The 14,678-nt window shown below is 37.9% G+C and overlaps 1 protein-coding gene across 15 annotated transcripts in view; it reads left to right on the top strand.

Moving 5' to 3' along the window:
• LOC105473617 (KIAA0586 ortholog) overlaps positions 1-14,678 on the top strand; it is a 123,548-nt gene that overhangs the window by 69,645 nt on the left and 39,225 nt on the right. For all 15 annotated transcript variants that reach the window (XR_982355.2, XR_011625835.1, XR_011625836.1 and 12 more), the window contains one exon: positions 5,070-5,247. Coding sequence is in view for 11 of the 15 variants with exons in the window: in XM_011727479.2 (XP_011725781.2) it covers positions 5,070-5,247 (178 nt within the window). In the remaining 4 variants the exon portion in view is untranslated. The remainder of the gene's footprint in view (positions 1-5,069; positions 5,248-14,678) is intronic.

Raw genomic sequence — 14,678 nt, 5'->3', positions numbered from 1 at the left:
ATTGTCATTCAGACTGGTTAATGATGGAGCTGGGACTAGGATTCTTGATCTATAGTGCTGTTTCTATCATATCTGGTTGTCTTTGCATGAACAAATGTTAACTGGCTTTAGATGAGCTGGAGATCTAAAGACTATATAGGGCCCAAGGAGATGATTGGTTTTATTTCCTATTTTTATTCTTAAAACTTTAAATGATTAGGAAAGATAGGAGAAGATATAAAATTTAGTAATGGGAAAAAATGAAAGCTTAACATATTCCTTAACATATTCCTTCTAAATTTAAAATAATTAAATTTTCTGTAACTTTAGTTAGCAACAGACCAAAAATTGATTTCACCGGAAAAATATTAGTTGTGATGTCTGTGTTGCTAAATTCAAAAACGTACTCTCATAGCTGCAGAAACTAAGGTGCTTAGTATCGAAACCAGTAAGTTGAGAGAGAGAAAGAAGGGACGGGAGAGAGAGAAAGTGCATGTACAGAGAGAGAGTGCATGTACGCGGGAAAAGGAGAGAGAAAGAGGGAGAGGGAAGGAGAGAGTGAGAATGAGACAAGCAAATGGTACAAAAAGAGATGGCAAATAGCAGAAGTGTCTGCATAATTTATAAATTCCACTGACTAATCCCAGTTTTCTTTTTGAAAATCACTAATATCTGTATTTATCTGTTCAATTTTATCAGACCTTTTTATCTTTTAGATGCTGGGAAATTTATCTTCATTATTTCTTTCTCCCTTTCATTTCCACCCCCTGCCTCCCAAACTCTTATTTCTAGATATTGACACTTCTATTTCTATTTTTATACCTTAAATTTTCTATCTCTTTCTTTTCTTCTCCGTTCTGGGAGAGCTCCCCAATCTGATCTGCTAACTATTAATTTGTTCTCTACCATACTGTTTATCCCATTTATTGTATTTTTCGTACTTGACATTTTTGTTTTCTTTTTTTTTGCTTTGCATTTTAATGTATTTTCTTATCACCTACTCTGTGTCTGTCTGTCTGATTAATATCATTCACTTTGTTGTCTGTTTTTTTTTCTTTTTTAAACTTATTGACTTCTCAGGTATCTGGTTCTTTTGACCTGTGAGTTCATATTTCACTGATGGGATCAACTATTCTGTCTGAGAATTTGGGTAAGGATAAAACCAGTCCATGGTCTGTTTCAGAGAGTTGAAGAAGAGGGGAGGAGAGAGCCCTAGGGAGGAGAGCCTCAGGTAGCACAGAGCCACCCTTGGTCACTGTCCCTGCTGTTTGCTGTTACTCCACTATATAGCTCTTCTGGTGATTATTGTCTTTAAGCCCTTAGGAAGAAGTTGCTTTGAGAGGGTTTATAATCCGCTAGTCCTGGGGTTTGGAGGGGAAGAAGGTGAAGGAATGAATGCCCACGGATGGGCTTCTGGACAGATTTCATCTATAGTTGTCACCATAGCTAGGCCTTCATGTTCCCTGATATTACTCTGGGGCGCCAGCATTTGCAGCTGGGGTTGTTGACAAGAAGACTTTTATGGTTGTGGGGCAAGCAGTGATCTCAAATTAATGGAGGAAGAAACAAGCACTTTTCTCCAGTCATTCCTGTCACGAAGCTCCTCCACACAGCCTCTTCCCTAGGATGCAGCCCCTTTCTTTCCACACATACCAGTTTAAGTTAACTGTCTGTCTTTCCAGCGGGTTTGCACAACTTTTACTTTAGTTCTCAGAATCTATGGGTTCTTTTTCACCTCTGTAGTTACTCCAGTGTTGATTTTGAGAGCTGTCAGCCTGTTATTGTGCTGTCCTGGCTAGACCAGCAATGCGGAAGTTAGAATTCTATTTTCTCCAGATCTTTTTCTAAGCATTAACCATTTGTATATGTATAAAAATATATTTGTGTATATGTATATGTGTGTGTGTATATATATGTATGAATTTTTTTGAGACAGAGTTTCAGTCTGTTGTTCATGCTGGAGTGCAGTGGCTCAGTCAGCTCACTGCAGCCTCAAACTTTTGGACTCAAGCAATCCTCCCACCTCAGCCCCCAGAATAGCTGGGACTATAGGCATGCACCATGCCTAGCTAATTTTTTATTTTTTGTAGAGATGGGGTGTCACTCTGTTGCCTAGGCTGATCTCCAACTTCTGACCTCAAGTGATCCTCCTACCTTAGCTTTCCAAAGTCCTGGGATTATAGGCGTGAGCCACCATTTCTGGCTTAGTATATAATTTTGAGGTGTGCGTATATTTTGTTGTGCAATTTTAAATTTTAAAAAGCTAGTTGCAAAGGCTTTTTAAAATTTAACATAAATCCTGAAGATCTGTATTCTTTTTACCTACCATGTAGTATACCATAGTTTAATTATTCTCCTATTGAAGGATTTTTAGATTGGTTCCAGTTATTCCCTAATCAAACTATACTAGGTATAAAATCCTTTTTTTGTACTCATGAGAAATTATTTTTCTAGATTTAGATACTAAGGCATGGAATTGCTGGCTCAAAGATATAAGCATTCATAATTTAAGTAGGCACTGAAAAATTGCCCTAATGTATGAGATCCCTTTCCCATGTCACATATAATGCTTTTAATCTTAAATTTTTGCCAGTCGGATTAACAGTGACATTTTGCATATTTTCCTGTCTAAAGGACTATTACATTTGTTTGTAATAAGAACTAGTAGTAGTGATACATTGTAAGTTAAAATATTGTTTTGCTAAGAAAATAATGGCTTTTCTTTGTGCTTGAAACTTCTTGCTCAGAGGGGCATTAGGTCAGTGAGAGCTGGCTGATGGCAAACTGTAATTTGTACATATATGTAGATGGGCTAGGTATATTACTCTGTATTATAGGCAGCCTGACTTAAATTGACATGAGTTTAAGCACTGAGTATAATCCAAAACTCAGAGATACTTGTGAGTATGAGGGCATTTTGTAAATAGGCAAGATAAATCTTCAGTAGGGTCATAGAGTATTCTTAAGGTGTTAAATAGTTCAGCAGTTACAAGTATCCTAGAAAACAGATTCACAACAGAGAAGTTACTGTAGATTGTCAGAGTAGTATATGCATTGTGAAATATTTCTCAATTTCTGGAGAAAATATAATTGCCATCATTCTAAACACTGCCCAAGAGTCTCCAAGGGATTTCATATTAATTATGAAACAGTATTTTTTAATTTAAAGGATGTTGAGGCAATCAGTATTCCTAAAGAAGAGTCAGGCTAAGAGAATAAGGAGAGAGAGAGATGTACATAGGAGAATGAAGACAAATTAAAGAGAGTCTTGAATGTTGAGCTAAGAAGTTTAGCTTTTATTTTATAGTCAATGGAATCATCAAAGATGTTTCAGCAGTGATTTCTTCATATATTCTAGTAAAATAAAAACACTTGTTGGCTGAAATTAAACCCCTTTTAAATGAGAAACATGGGAGCTTTCAGATATTGGAATTTTTCTTCAGTTCTTAATTAGTAAATTCATTAATTAGAGTATCTCAAGTCATAAAATGTACTAGTGATTAGGATATATAATTTTTTAATACAGAAAGAAAATAGGAGTCTTATATTTTTTCAGTTATTCATTTATTTCATAGATTTCATTTAAAACAATTTTGTTTTGTTTTGTTTTGTTTTGTTTTTGAGACAGAGTTTCACTCTTGTTGCCCAGGCTGGAGTGCAATGGCGGGATCTCGGCTCACTGCAACCTCCGCCTCCTGGGTTCAAGCGATTCTCCTGTTTCAGCCTCTCGAGTAGCTGGGATTACAGGCATGCACTACCACGCCTGCTAATTTTGTATTTTTAGTAGAGACGGGTTTTTGCCATATTGGTCAGGCTTGTCTGGAACTCCTGACCTCAGGTGATCCGCTCGCCTTGGCCTCCCAAAGTGCTAAGATTACAGGCGTGACCCACCATGCCCGGCCAACAATTCTGTGCTTTTTGTATTTTTTATTTTTCCAAGGGAAAAGAGCATTATTAAATATGACTAAAGTAGTCTTCTATAATCTCTATACTTTTTTTTTTTTTTGAGACAGAGCGTCACTCTGTCGCCCAGGCTGGAGTGCAGTGGCTTGATCTTGGCTCACTGCAGCCTCTGCCTCCCGAGTTCAAGCGATTTTCCTACCTCAGCCTCCCAGGTAGCTGGAACTACAGGTACCTGCCACCACGCTCGGCTAATTTTTTTTTTTTTTTTTTTTTTTTTTTTAGTAGAGGCAGGTTTTCACCATATTGGCCAGGCTGGTCTCAAACTCCTGACCTTGTGATCTGCCCACCTCGGCCTCCCAAAGTGCTGGGTGGTGTGATCCAGGCCTCTATACTTTTATAAAAATCTTATTATTGATATATGGGGTAACCTTTATGCTGTTTAAAGTATATTATTCTCCTCAGTTGTTTAATTGTAAAGTTTCCACTAACAAACTTTAGGCAATTTTTATTCATTTGAAGAATGAGAGAAATTTTGTTATTCCCATTTTAAGCTGTATGAACAATGTGTAATGCATACCAGCATTTAGTGGTTTTGATTTTTTGTCTTTTTTGACACGGTCTCACTCTGTCACCCAGGCTGGAGTACAGTGGTGCAATCTCACTCACTGCAGCCTCTGCCTCCTGGGTTCAAGCTAGCCTCCTGCCTCAGCCCCCCAAGTAGCTGGGACTACAGGTGTGTGCTATGATGCCCAGCTAATTTTTGTATTTTTTGTCGAGATGGGGTTTTGCCATGTTGCCTAGGCTGGTCTTGAACTCCTGAGCTCAAGTGATCCACCCACCTCGGCCTCCCAAAGTGTTAGGATTATAGGCATGAGCCCCACTGAGTATTTTAAATTGTAATATAATTTTTATTTTATGTTTTATTGGTATTTAATTGGCACTTGAAAAATAGTGGTTAATTTCATAAAATATATGAAATTATTATGTTGAAAACAAAGCCTATCACTAGGCTTATTAGACTAACTTCTTGAACTTTTCTTGCATGTAACGTATATGTGGCATAGAAGACAGTTTGTAAAATACCTTCCAGGGAGTCAAAGGGTATTGTTCATGATATTTGGCAAACATTTCCTGTGTTGACTTGATTTTAATATAATGGTTTTAACAATTGTTTCTACTTTTTAAAGGACTTGGAAAACAGTGTGGGTGAACTTAGTGAAGGACAAAGACCCCAGCTAACAGCGGCAGCGGAAAACATCTTAATGGGACATTCTCTCTGTATGCAGCCACCTGTCACTAATGTACAGCCTTTGGATCAACAGTGTGATCCTAAACCATTATCTCGGCAGTTTGACGCAGTTTCAGGTATACACCAAAATATTTTTTCTTGATGTGTCATAGTAGTATCCCTAATCTAAGTTGAGAAAAGTATACCTATTTTCAGATGGGGGCTTGCAAAATTTCTTTATTAAAAGGGATTTTAATAATTGAAAAGTTTGGTGATAACTTTTTTAATAGTATATATAGCAGTGTTTCCCCAAATGTGATTCATATATCAATGTTGGTACTTGAACCAATGGGTGGTATGTGAATTAATTTTGGTAATACACATACATACACTGAAAACTTTTTAACTGTGATACTTTTATTTCATTTTATTTGCTTATTTGTTTATGTATTTATTTATTTAGAGACAGAGTCTCACTCTGTCACCCAGGCTGGAGTGCAGTGGCGCAATCTCGGCTCACTGCAAGCTCCACTTCCCGAATTCACGCCATTCTTCTGCCTAAACCTCCCGAGTAGCTGGGACTACAGGCACCCGCCACCACACTTGGCTAATTTTTTGTATTTTTAGTACAGACGGGGTTTCACCGTATTAGCCAGGATGGTCTCTATCTCCTGACCTCGTGATCCGCCCGTCTCGGCCTCCCAACGTGCTGGGATTACAGGTGTGAGCCATCACACCTGGCCTATTTTATTTTATTTTATTTTATTTATTTATTTATTTATTTATTTATTTATTTATTTATTTTGGAGATGGAGTCTTGCTCTGTCGCCCAGGCTGGAATGCAATGGCGTAATCTCAGCTCACTGCAACCCCTGCCTCCCGGGTTCAGGCTATTCTCCTGCCTCAGCCTCCCGAGTAGCTGGGATTACAGGCATGTGCCACCATGCCCAGCTAATTTTTGTATTTTCATAGAGACAGGGTTTCACCCTGTTGGCCAGGCTGGTCTCAAACTCCTGACCTCAGGTATTTTGCCCGCCTCAGCCTCCCAAAGTGCTGGGATTACAGGCGTGAGCCACCGTGCCCAGCCGATGCATTTATTTTAATATGTACTAGAAAAATATAACGAGTCCATGAAAACTGACATAACAGATCTTTAGGACAAGGTTAAATTAGATAATACTGTAGACATTTATTCCTTATACTATATGGATTTCAGTAGCACTTAGTGCATTCAGGACTATTTTAGAATTTAAATAAACTTTCTGTTGTGACACGTTAGAAATAAGGATAGAATAGAGAATACCAATCGCTAGCATGTATAGTTGACTCTCATCTATGGACCATTGTTATATTCTGTGGTTACCACAAACATATTAACAAATATTGAACCATTGCTCCTAGGATAAATACAGGATTAGGTTTCTGTGAGCCTCTGGTCATAACATTTTTATCAATTGATCAATATATAACCTGGTTTTATTTATGTTTCTGTTTAAAGAAGTCTTATTTAATATATATTTTGGATTCATTAATATTGAACTCACAGCCATTGAACTATCCAGCAGTGTAACTTGTGCCTGAAGGAGGCCTATGTAACACATATATTTTCTCCATAAGACATAGCAGAAGAGCCTTTTTGTGCTTAGAAACACTAGACAGGCCGGGTGCGGTGGCTTACGCCTGTAATCCAGCACTTTGGGAGGCCAGGGTGGGCGGATCACCTGAGGTCAGGAGTTTAAGACCAGCCTGGCCAACATGGTGAAACCTCATCTCTACTGAAAATGCAAAAATTAGCCAGGCATAGTGGCAGGCCCCTGTAATCTCAGCTACTTGGGAAGCTGAGGCAGGAGAATTGCTTGAACTCGGGAGGTGCAGAGGGCAGAGGTTGCCGTGAGCCGAAATCGCGCCACTGCACTCCAGCCTGGGCAACAAGAGTGAGTCTTTGTCTCAAAAAAAAAAAAAAAAAAAAAAAGAAAGAAAGAAACACTAGACAGTACCTCAGCGCTAAGGGGCCATTTTAAACAGTGAAATCACCAAAAAACAAACGAACAAAAAAACAAAAACGTGAAATGTGAAAAACACAGCTTTACATATACTGTGAAAAGGTCACTTGTTTACAGTATGAGAGCTGAAATAAGGTGGAATGTATCCTTGTTCAGCATCAACTGGAAAAATGCATATAAGGCAATTTAAGTTTTTCACCACTCGTACGTGTCCACAAATGACCACAAAGGTGCTGCAAGTATTGATTTGGGGATTATAAATACATTTTAGCAAGTAGATAAATTTGCAAATATGTAATTTACAAATAAATGAGGATCTGCTATATTCTTATTATTGATTTTTAAATGCCCATTGCTTCTTTCTCTTAAGTGAAAAGAAACTTCTGGAGGCATGCAGATTTGCCAGAAATCAGAAAAGGAAAAGCCTGAAGTTAGAGTATTTAGTTTCATATTGAGTGAATACCTTGTATCGTTCAGAATTGGGAGAAGTTCGAGACTGAATTTCCCATGTGAATAAATGTAAAGATTGGCCTCATTTCTCATTTTGTACACATAATGAGAGTATTAAATGTTTTACATTCTTTAAAATTTATAGGATTCAAATAGCATGAAATGTGACTTACATTTATGTCCAGCTAAATGTGCAGAATGCAATTAAACAGAGTTAACACTAGGTGGCTCTCGCAGATCACTTGAACTGCTAGGTACTTAAGAACTACTAGGTACCTGAGAGCAACTAGGCACTTAGTTGAAATGTTACGGAATAAACTCCCTGAGGAGATAGCCTCTCTGGTCCTTTCTTAAATTTCTGGTAACCCTAGCAGATTACCTATAGGACAGTGAATTTTTAATGTTAGATACATTGTAGGTATTTGTTTGATTGGAAAAAATAAGTAACATGGTATAACATAAGACTGAGCACATATGTAAGGCAGTATAGCAAAATAGCTAAGAGTTTAGGCTTTGAGAGTTTCCAAAATGGGTTTGAATTCCAGCTCTGTATATCTTTGGTCAAGTAACTTAATGTTCCTGAACCCAAATTTCTTCATGTGTCAAGTGGGGATAATATTGCTATGTACAAAATTACCCCACATTTAACAGCTGAAGGCAACAAATATTTATTATCTCACAGAACTCTGAAAGTCACAAATCCGGTAGTGGCTTACCTGGGTGGTTGTCAGGATCTCTCCTGACGTGGCAGTCAAGATGATGGCTTGGACTGAGGTCATCTGAAGGCTTGACTAGGGTTGAAGGATCCACTTTCCAAGCTCACTCATGTGCCCTTAGCAAGAGGCTTCACTTCCTCACCATGTTAAACAGTCCATAGGGCCATGAATGATGTGGTAGCAGGCATCTCCCAAGAGAAAGTAAGCAATCAAGATGGAAACCATAATGTCTTTTTTTTTTTTTTTTTCTTTTGAGAGAAAGTAGCTCCTGAGTAGCTGGGACTACAGATGCACACCACCATGCCTGGCTGATTTTCGTATGTTTTTGTAGAGATGGGGTTTTGCCATGTTGGCCAGGCTGGTCTCAAACTTCTGAACTCAAGTGATCCACCTGCCACAGCCTCCCAAAGTGCTGGGATTACAGGTGTGAGCCACTGCGCCCAGCTAATAATGTCTTTTATAACCTAATCTCCAAAGTGACATGCCATCACTTCTGTCATATTCCATTGATAACACAGACCAATCATGGAACAACTTAAGAGATGAGTTTAAAAAGGTGTGAATACCAAGAGGGCAGGGATCATTGGGGGCTATCTTGGAGGTAATAGTGTCTATCTCATTACGGTTATTAGGTACATGTATTTGACAATGCATGTGAAGTAGTAAGCACGGTGCTTGGCACATGGTGGTGTTCTCTTTAATAATGCTTGGAGCATGAAAAGTACTATCTTATATGTACTTCATAGAATCAGAAACTATCAACAGTTGACTAAAAGGACTTTGCCTATAGAAAACTAATTTGTTCCTCTTGTTTCAAGATTTTCTCCTGGTGACCACAGAATATAACTGTGGTCCATAGATGAGAATCAACTATATATGCTAGTGATTGGTATTGCTTTTCATCAACGTTGCTTACAGAGGGTCATCTTTTCTTACTTTGCCCCTCCCCACCCCTGCTAATTTTCAGGAAATGTCCTATTTCCTGTAGTTCTCTATCACTGTCTCCATGCCTTAGGCTCTCAGGTTGGGTTGAGTAACTGAATGATGCAAAATTGGCTTTGAGGAGTTGTCTTGGGGACCCTAAAATGTAAGCTATAATTTGAATGAATTATATGTGGACCCTGGGATATACTACCAACTACAGCTTTTTATTTACTCAAAAAACCTGTATTGAATACCCACTGTATACCTAGAGCTGTGTAAGTACTGCATTAAGCATTCAAGATTCAAAGATGATAGATGTCTGCTCTCAAGACATTTACTAACTAGTGTGGGAGAAATAAATAACAATTATAATATTGTATGACTAGTACAACATACGGCTGTGGGAGTGCAGAGGAGGAATTCAACTCATTTGTGAGGGCTTAGAAAAGGTTTTCTGCAAGAGCCAATGTGAAATTGAATCTTAAGGGAATTAGCCAGATGGCAAATTGTAAGAATATTCCAGTTTGTTCATTTACCTTATTCAGAAGACATTTTTGAGTGCCTGCTATGTGCTGAGCATGTGCTAGGTGCTAGGAATATGAAACTTGGTAAGGCCCTGTTCACAATGATTGTTTTTTCTCTAGTAGACATAGTAGATAAGAAAGCAAAATCATGCAATAAATTACTGTAGTTATTGTGAAGAAGTCCATATAGGATGGATGTTCAGGTCAATTGTAGTTGAAGGGATTCAGGAAAGACTTCATAGATGAGGGAAGTCTTGCTTGAAGTGACTCCTCAAAGATGAATAAATGCTTGCCATGTGGTGAGTGAGGAGGGACCTTTCAGGCAGAATATGCAATAAGACAGGGAACAAAGGCAAAAAAAAAAAAACCCCAAAAAACAAACAAACAAAAAAAACAAGGGTTAATCACAGAAATGCGGTGTTTTTGTCAAAGTAGTAGAGCTTAATATGTAATGAAATTGCAGCAGGGAGCAGAAACCAGGTCATGAAAAGCCCTGGATGATCTGTTAAGGAGTACAGTACGGATCGCTTTGTATACAAAATGGGAAATAGTAAGTCTTACTTTATACTTATTCCCATGAACAGTTCAGTCTTAAGTTTCTGTCAATTCTGAATGTTGTGTGATATTCATCAGTCTGCTAAAGATTATAAATAAATGAGTGATATGATCATATTTACCTTTTATTTAGCAAGATCATCTGAGGTGCAATGTGATGGGTAGATTGGAAGAGTTAACACTGGATGCAAGGAACCTGATTAGACAACCATTAAAATTGACCTGATGAGATATTATTCAGTAGGGAGGATATATAAAAAGGGAGATTTGAGAGAGAATTAAGGAGATGGACAGGGATTCATTTGAGTGTGAGCAGTAAAAAAGTAGCAGAAAGTCTAAGAAATACCTAGGTTTCTGGCTAGAATTATTGGATAGATGATCATCTCAGTCACTGAGAGAGAGCGAATATGGAGGAAGGACAGAATTAGGAGGAAAGAGGTGGAGTGGAGTTTATACATACTGAATGTGTGATGCCTTTGACTTTCATACAAATGAAAAAAATCTGTTAGATATGCCAGACCAAAAATTCTTGCTGGACTGGCAATTTTAGGCAAATTTAGTGTTCTCTAAAAGTCTGCCATGGTTGCTCTCCACTACAATAAAATCCTAGGAAAGCAAAATTAGGGATTTCTAGTTATGATTAATTAAATTAAATTAAATTTGACTTGATTGAAATAATATTTTAAAATCCCTCTTTTAAAGGTCTAACTTGCATTATACAGGTGAGACACCCACACTCAGTGAGCCTGCTTGTTAGAAGACACAGCAAATTCAGCACTGTTATGATTGTTGTCATGGAATCCTTTCCTGACCCTTATCACTGGGTTAAATACCTGTCATATGTATAATTCTCTAATGTCACCTGCCTAATGTTGCTCTTATCACACTGATTTGTAATCTCACGTGACGGTATGGACTTTATCTTGTTTACTGTCATATCCCTGTCACCTAGCAGGTTATGTAGTACACAGATCATAGTAAATATCTGTTAAATTATAGGATGGTATATGATGTGAAAGCTATTACACACTTTTTGAGTGCTTCCCACCACCACTTTTTTCCTGTCCCATGTATGCCTTATCCCAAGTAACCCGTGTTAAGATTCTGGCATATAACCCTCCTGTTTTTTACCTCACACATATAATTTTATGCACACATGCATGAACAATATATATAGTGTGTGTGATTGCCATTATTTTACAACTTGAAATCATATCTTGCACACTTGACTGCATTTTGTGTTTTACGCAGTAAACCCTGTAGATTATTCCAGGTCAACTGGTATTACTTAAATTTGTTCATTTTAATGATTGCATACAACTTCATAGTGTTGATTTCCAATAATTTATTTAGTTGTTTCTCTATTGATGGATGTTTATTACCATTTCCCTGCACTATAAACAATGCTAGAGTAAGTATCCACACACGTATCCTACCAGATTGTTGTGTTTTATATACTCCTCCTTACTCCAGTGTATGTACTTCTGGGAAGCTCTTCTATACATGAGCAAATATATCTTTAGTTTGGAAATAAATAATGCCAAGTTGCTTTCTTGAAAGTTTAAACCAATGTATTTTTATCAGCAATTTATTAGTGCCCTTTCCTTACATCCCCTCCTGAAATTGTGTTGAATAGTTTTTTTATATGCCTCAGTAGAAATATGAAGATATGTTTCTGACTCCTGGTGAGTTTATATGTCTTTTCAGTCATACGTTTGTTGGCCATTTGTATGTGCTCCTATAAAGTTCTTTTCCCATCTGGGAGGTTCGCAATTTTTCTTGTTATTTTTAAAGCTGTTTCTATAGTTTAGATGTTTTCTACTATTTGTATTGTAAATATTTTTATCCAAATTTATATTTTGTTCACTGACATTGTTGATCTTTTTTTGCCATATAATTTAAAAATTTATATATAGATATTTCTATCTTTTATACTTTCTGTGCTTTCATGGCTTAATCATGTTGCTATACTATAAAAAAAGCTAATCATTTTTATCTATTTATCTGATATCCAGTCACATTACTACATTCTCGTATTAGTTCTAATAGAGTTCTTTTGTTTTCTTTTTTTTTTTTTTTTTTTTTTTTTTTGAGATGGAGTCTCGCTCTGTAGCCCAGGCTGGAGTGCAGTGGCCGGATCTCAGCTCACTGCAAGCTCCGCCTCCCGGGTTCACGCCATTCTCCGGCCTCAGCCTCCCGAGTAGCTGGGACTACAGGCGCTGCCACCTCGCCCGGCTATTTTTTGTATTTCTTAGTAGAGACGGGGTTTCACCGTGTTAGCCAGGATGGTCTCGATCTCCTGACCTCGTGATCCGCCCATCTCGGCCTCCCAAAGTGCTGGGATTACAGGCTTGAGCCACCGCGCCCGGCAAGTTCTTTTGTTTTCATTAGAGTCTCTGGAATTTTCTGGGCATATACCGTATTATCAGCAAAAGAGTTTTCAATATCTTCGTTTTTAACATTATATATAATTCTTTTCTCTTAATTTATCTTAGAAAAATGTCGAAGAAGTCACATAGGAATAGAAAAAGGCATAACAGAATATAAAGAGGCAAATAAAGCCTGGAACATGAGTTACTTTAAATTATAGGTATTATTACCATTACTTAAATTAATCTCATGTTAGATAATTAAATGAGAATTAATCAGGTAATAATTTTGATAAATTGTTTTATACAGATTTAATACTATAATAGTAAAAATCAAACCTCAATGCCTCTGGGCATGGTGGCTCACGCCTGTAATCCTAGCACTTTAGGAGGCCAAGGCGAGTAGATCACTTGAGCACTTGAGGTCAGGAGTTCAAGACCAGCCTGGCCAATATGGTGAAACGCTGTCTCTACTAAAAATACAAAAATTAGGTGGGTGTGGTGGCACATGCCTGTAGTCTCTGCTCCTCGGGAGGCTGAGGCAGGAGAATCGCTTGAACCCTGGAGGCGGAGGTTGCAGTGAGCCGAGATTGCACTACTGCACTCCAGCCTGGGTGAGTGAGTCTCCATCTCAAAAAAAAAAAAAAAAATTAGAACTCAATAGATGTATTTTGCTTTATGTAAAACCCCATTGAAAACCTAGATTAACATAAAAGATCAATCAGAGTGATTATTTGCTATATCTAGGAAATTGTCAACAGAATGCCTTTAAATGGAAAATATCTATGGCGTCTTTAAAATATTTTTTCAGGCTGGGTGCAGTGCAGTGGCTCATGCCTGTAATCCCAACACTTTCGGAGGCTGAGGCAGGAAGATCACTTGAGCCCAGGGGTTTCAGACCAGCTTTGGCAACGTGGCAAAACCCTGTCTCTATTAAAAATACAAAAAGTTATCCAGGTGTGGTAGTGCACACCTGTAGTCCCACCCACTCGGGACGCTGAGGTGGAAGAATCACCTGAGCCTGGGAAGTCAATTATGCAGGGAGCCATGATCATGCCATTGCACTCCAGCCTGGGCAACAGGAGTAAGACTCTGTCTTTAAAAAAATAAAATAAAATAAAATAAATATATAAATTTTAAATATATATATTTAAAACAACTTGATTTGCATATAACTCCAGGTCTATTTCTATTGATTATATTTTAAAAGATTATCTAGCAAGACTGTGAAACAGAGAGCAGTGACTTAATTCCTTTGTGCTTCTTACTAGCTCTCTGATTTTGGACAGTTAGTTAACTTCTCTGAACCTTAGTAATGTCTGTGAGAGACAGTTACAATATTGTAACCTGTCTATCTTACAGAATGATTGTAAAGTTCAAATGTAATAAGATAATGTACTTGTATATGAAAGTGCTTGGAGTATATAGTGCAATACAAAGGTAGAGTGATGTTATTATTAGAATCATAGATATCTCTGCTCTTGTCTTCTTTTTACTGATTTGACTGAGGTGCCATTTATTTATTTATTTGTTTGTTTGTTTATTTATTTTGAGACGAGGTCTCACTTTGTCACCCAGACTGGAGTGCAGTGATGCTATCTCAGCTCAGTGCAACCTCCACCTCTCGGGTTCAAGTGATTCTCCTGCCTCAGCCTCCTGAGTAGCTGAGATTACAGGCACATGCCACCACACCTAGCTAATTTTTGTATTTTTAGTAGAGACAGGTTTCATTATGTTGGCCAGGCTGGTCTCGAACTCCTCTCCTCAGGCGATCCACCTGCCTCAGCTTCCCAAAGTGCTGGATTACAGGCATGAGCTACTGCGCCCGGCCAGAGGTGCCGTTTAGATAAAAAAAAAAAGAAGAAGAGCTTGATCACTTGAATAAAAAAATCCACAGAATAGAGCTAGGCAGTACCAACATTTTCCAGGCAGGAAATTGCCCTTTGCTTTAAGATTACCTTTTAGATAGAAAGTATTCTATTGACTCTTAGAGATAGGAACGGTAAGCAGGAGTGTTAAGAGTTCGT

This window comes from Macaca nemestrina, chromosome 7 (genome assembly GCF_043159975.1).
Source record: "Macaca nemestrina isolate mMacNem1 chromosome 7, mMacNem.hap1, whole genome shotgun sequence".
In the NCBI taxonomy this organism is placed as follows: domain Eukaryota; kingdom Metazoa; phylum Chordata; class Mammalia; order Primates; family Cercopithecidae; genus Macaca; species Macaca nemestrina.
This window is presented reverse-complemented; position numbering and strand designations above follow the sequence as displayed.